We start from the raw sequence: 5,000 nt of genomic DNA on the forward strand, positions 1-5,000 counted from the left end.
GGATTTTAATATTCATGTGGACATTGAAAATGATAGCCTCAGTGTAGCCTTTAGTAATATCTTTGACTCAATTGGTTTTACCCGCATAATACATAGCTCCACCCACTCCTGCCATCATACATTGGACCTTGTGCTGACTTATGGCATAGAGTGTGAGGAAATAACGATCTTTCCACATAATCCAGTCCTCTCGGACCACTTTCTGATGACCTTTGAGTTTTTTATAACTGAGTTCTCGAGACATGAAAGTAAATTTCACTATAGTCGGTCTCTATCTGACAACGCAGTTGCATCTTTTAAATCAATTGTTCCATCTTTACTGTCCTCAGCATCTCAGAGGAACGTAGCAGAGGGCAATATTTTCAGTTCTAGCCCCTCACAAATTGATGCCTTAGTTCATCATGTTAATTCCTCTTTACGTGTGGCATTAGATGATGTTGCCCCTTTAAAAAAGAAGGTAATTAGGGACAGGAAGTTGGCTCCCTGGTTTAACTCTCATCTACGAGCCTTAAAACAAAACTCTAGGAAATTGGAGAGAACATGGCGCTCTACGTACCATGAGGAGGCCTACCTATCCTGGAAAAATAGTCTTTTGCTTTATAAAAATAAGCTTCAACAAACTAGAACTGCTTATTTTTCAGCATTAATTGAGGAGAATAAGCATAATCCTAAATTTCTTTTCAGTACAGTTGCTAAACTTACACAGAATCGTAGCTCTGAGCCATCTTTTCCCTTAGCCCTCAGCAGCAATGACTTCATGGGATTTTTACAAGTAAAATTAATTCTATTAGAAACAAAATCTTTAGCAACCTCCCTAATGCAATTTCTTCTTCCTCAGTAAGTGAGGCAGCTTCAGAGGTGATTCTAGAACCTCATCTGTGCTTGAACCGTTTTGATCCAGTTGAGCTTTCAGAGTTATCAAAAATATTAGCTTCATCTAAACCTTCAACTTGCATTTTGGATCCAATCCCAACCAAATTATTTAAAGATGCATTTCCTTTGGTTACTGCCCCCATTCTAGATATAATCAATCTATCCTTAGTAAATGGGTATGTACCACAAGATTTTAAGGTTGCTGTAATCAAACCTTCACTTAAGAAGCCTTCTCTGGATCCAGATGACCCAATGAATTATAGACCAATATCTAATCTTCCATTTTTATCCAAAGTCCTGGAGAAAATAGTGGCCATCCAAGTATGTCAGCATTTAAACACTAATGCTCTGTTTGAGGAATTTCAGTCTGGTTTTAGAGAGTATCACAGCACTGAAACTGCATTAGTGAGAGTTACAAATGATATTCTCATGGACTCAGATAAGAATCTTGTGTCTGTTCTAGTCTTGTTAGATCTCAGTGCTGCCTTTGACACAGTTGATCACAATGTTCTTTTAGAAAGACTTGAACATGTTGTAGGGATCAAAGGAACAGCGTTAGGCTGGTTTAAATCCTACCTGTCTGACAGATTTCATTTTGTAAATGGACAAATCTTCTTCATACTCCAGGGTTACTTGTGGAGTACCACAGGGTTCAGTGCTTGGACCAATTCTTTTTACTATATATATGCTCCCAATTGGTAAAATCATTAGACAGCATGGGATAAACTTCCATTGTTATGCTGACGATACTCAGTTATATTTATCCATTAACCCTGATGAACCTAATCGGTTGGGTAGATTACAGGCTTGTCTTGAGGACATAAAACATTGGATGATTCTAAGCTTTTTGCTTTTAAATCAAGACAAGACGGAAGTTCTCATCTTTGGACCAGAAATCCAGAAAAGGAAATTGCTTAGCCAGTCGCCTGACCTGAATGGCATTACATTAATCTCTGAGAACAAAGCAAGGAACCTTGGTGTTATCTTTGACCAGGACATGTCATTCAAATCCCAGGTTAAACAGGTTTGTAGGATTTCCCTTTTCCACCTTCGGATTATTGCTAAGATTAGAAGCATACTTTCCAGAAGTGATGCTGAAAAACTAGTTCATGCATTCATTACATCAAGACTGGATTACTGTAATTCATTACTCTCAGGAAGTCCACAGAATGTAGTTAAAAGTCTTCAGCTTGTCCAAAATGCTGCAGCTAGAGTTCTGATGAGGATTAAAAAGAGAGATCATATCTCTCCTGTCTTAGCTTCCCTACATTGGCTACCTGTTAAATTCAGAATAGATTTTAAGATCCTCCTTCTCACATATAAAGCTCTTAATAATCAAGCTCCATCATACATCAGTGATCTGATTGTTCCATACGTTCCTAACCGAGCACTTCACTCTCAGACTGCAGGTCTACTGGTGGTTCCCAGAATATCTAAAATTAGGATGGGAGGCAGATCTTTTAGTTATCAGGCTCCTCTCCTGTGGAACCAGCTCCCAGCTTTAGTCCGTGAGGCAGACACCTTGTCTACTTTTAAGAATAGGCTTAAAACATTTTTATTTGATAGGGCCTATGGTTAAAATCTGATGTTAGCCTAAATCTGGACAAGTGGGGGAGTAGAGGGAGGTGGAGTGTACAGTCGGTAAAGACGGTGTCGGTACAAGATCTGCTCGGGTGCAAAATTGGCTCGGGGTCCTTCATCTGCTGATGACGTCAAAGTACGGCAAACCCACTCGGACAAAATACACTACACATCTATACTGTTGGAAAGAATTTAGCAGTTTCGTTGTTAAAATAATGTTTCTTAAGACGTAAGTTTGTGTTTATAATGGCATTTGTAAAATAAAACACTATTTTATTCATAATGTTGAACTCCTCTTTGAGCACATCCCTTGAAGGATCATAGGTATTAGCAACACCTGTGAAATTGTATTTGCAGGAAAGAAGTGTGTCCCGTTTATTGAAGTATTTTGTGTTTACAGTTTTTGATGTCTTGTCCATGCGTAGTTCAGTTACGCTCATAGCTGCTAGCCAAAACTCTGGAGTTAAAAGTTTTCTGGCTTTAATAAAATACCTGTCTGTACTTATTTGATTGATGGTAGTTTTACTTTCTATTAGACTCCAAATGTAATCATTTGGCACGTTTCTAATTCATAATTTGTAATAATGTAATTGGTGATATTAGCATTAGCATTCCTATGGGTTTTTCCATGTATATTAGCATTGCGCTAACCACTTGCTGCCAAATTGCAGCCTTTGCGATTAGAAAATCTCCTTTTGTCACATCGCAATTTAATTGAATTGCACATGCAGTTAATCGTTCAGCCCTAATATACATGCAGCTCTATGCTAAAAGTGTATTTTCAAAGAGGTAATGATGGATTTCTTTGTAAAAGTTGTCTATCTTTCCAACAGAACGATTTGCCTGGACCAACGTAACGTGATTACGTAATTCCGTGAGGTTCATGTTCAGCCAATCAACTACTTAGATGTCATCGGCAGTCAACGAACCCCGAGCCGATTTTGCACCCGAGCAGATCCTGTACCGACACCGGTTCTCCCTTGCCCTGCCTCCAACATGCCTCCATCTAAAAGGCTAGGTTATCCAGAGTTATCTCTGTAGTTATGCTGCTATAGGCTTAGACTGCTGGAGGACACACTGACCACTTTCCACACTCTACTGCTTTCTTCTACAGTCTGCTCTTTAACTGTATTATTTCCTGCTATTTCAGCTGTTAACTTTATTTTCTCTCTAAGTGTTTTTCTCCCCAGAAGAAGCTACAACGATGTTCTGCTGAGCTGTGGTGGCTGTCACCAAATAGAATATTTACTAAGAAATCACAATATAACTATAGACACATTACTTGTCTGTGTGTGTGTGCGTGTGCGTGTGCGTGTGTGTGTGTGTGTGTGTGTGTGTGTCTGCTCTGTCTTCTCCATCCCCAGTGAGTCGTGGAGGATGGCTGCTTATACTGAGCCAGGATTCTCTGGAGGTTTCTTCCTGTTAAAAGAGAGTTTTCCTCTCCACTGTCGCTGCATGCTTGCTTAGTATGAGGATTGCTGTATAGTCACTGACACTAGTCAGTGACTCGATGCAATTTGCTGGGTTCCTTATATAGGAAACATTATTTCTGATTGGCTTAATGAACTGGCCTGAATTGGAATGTTTATTATGTGAAGGTCCTTGAGACGACTCTTGTCGTGATTTGGCGCTACATAAATAAAATTGAATTGAAATGAAAAGTATAAGGGATTCAAAGGAATTAAAGGAGACTTATTTAGACTTGGGGCTACATTATGACAAAGCACCTCTGTAAGCTGCCGCTGGGCACCAAAACACACCTACGCCATTATGTACTCGGCCATTTTAGTACAACTTATTACCTATGCTGTTCCTATAACACTGTACCTGGTATAAGCCTAGTAGCCATGCATTTGTGTTCACTAAAGTAGGTGTCTTTTCAATTTGAAAGATTGAAATGCTAGCTGTTACCATTTACGTACATTGTTTATGCTAAGCTAAAGCAAACAGAGTACTGCCAGGTTAGGAGAATCGCATGGGCGGTTACAAAATGCTTTTGCCCACTTATCTAACTCAGAGGAATACAACATACAAAATTTCACTCAGGGGTGGAATTTCCCTTTAATTCACTTGGCATTAGGGATTGTGGGGTGCTTGTGTATGTGTGTGTGAGTGCGTGCATCGTCGGGACACAAGAGCATGTCTGCAGAATAAAACTGGCCCAGAGTCTGACTCGACAAACTTTGACAAGACCACTCATGCAGCCAAGTGGTGCTGGGACTGTTGTGTGTATTTAGGTTGTTCCACCCTTGTGTGTGTGTGTGTGTGTGTGTGTGCGTGGGTGCGTGTGTGTGTGTATGACAACCTGACAAGTAGCCAGTCATTAGTTTGTCCAGTGTGTTGAACTGCTGACGGTACTTGAGTCTTGAGGCCTGCGGCACGGCCCAATCACCTGCTCCCATCTTTGGAGAGTTGCTGGCCAATGACGCGGTGGAGGAAGAATTTGAACTATGCCAAGAAAAAAAAATTTGAAAAGGATGCTGATTAGCCAAAATTTAACCTAAAAGGAAATGACACAATAATATTAAGTAGTCAGCATTTTTTTC

General features: G+C 40.0%; 1 protein-coding gene across 1 annotated transcript in view; it reads right to left on the minus strand.

The window, feature by feature from the left end:
* The window catches only part of itsn2a (intersectin 2a), a gene marked incomplete in the record, with an annotated part of 53,352 nt that overhangs the window by 20,075 nt on the left and 28,277 nt on the right, over positions 1-5,000 (minus strand). Inside the window, 1 exon segment of the mRNA XM_070549979.1 lies at positions 4,760-4,902. Within this exon segment, the coding sequence (XP_070406080.1) occupies positions 4,760-4,902 (143 nt within the window).

This window comes from Nothobranchius furzeri, chromosome 3, assembly GCF_043380555.1.
Source record: "Nothobranchius furzeri strain GRZ-AD chromosome 3, NfurGRZ-RIMD1, whole genome shotgun sequence".
NCBI lineage: Eukaryota > Metazoa > Chordata > Actinopteri > Cyprinodontiformes > Nothobranchiidae > Nothobranchius > Nothobranchius furzeri.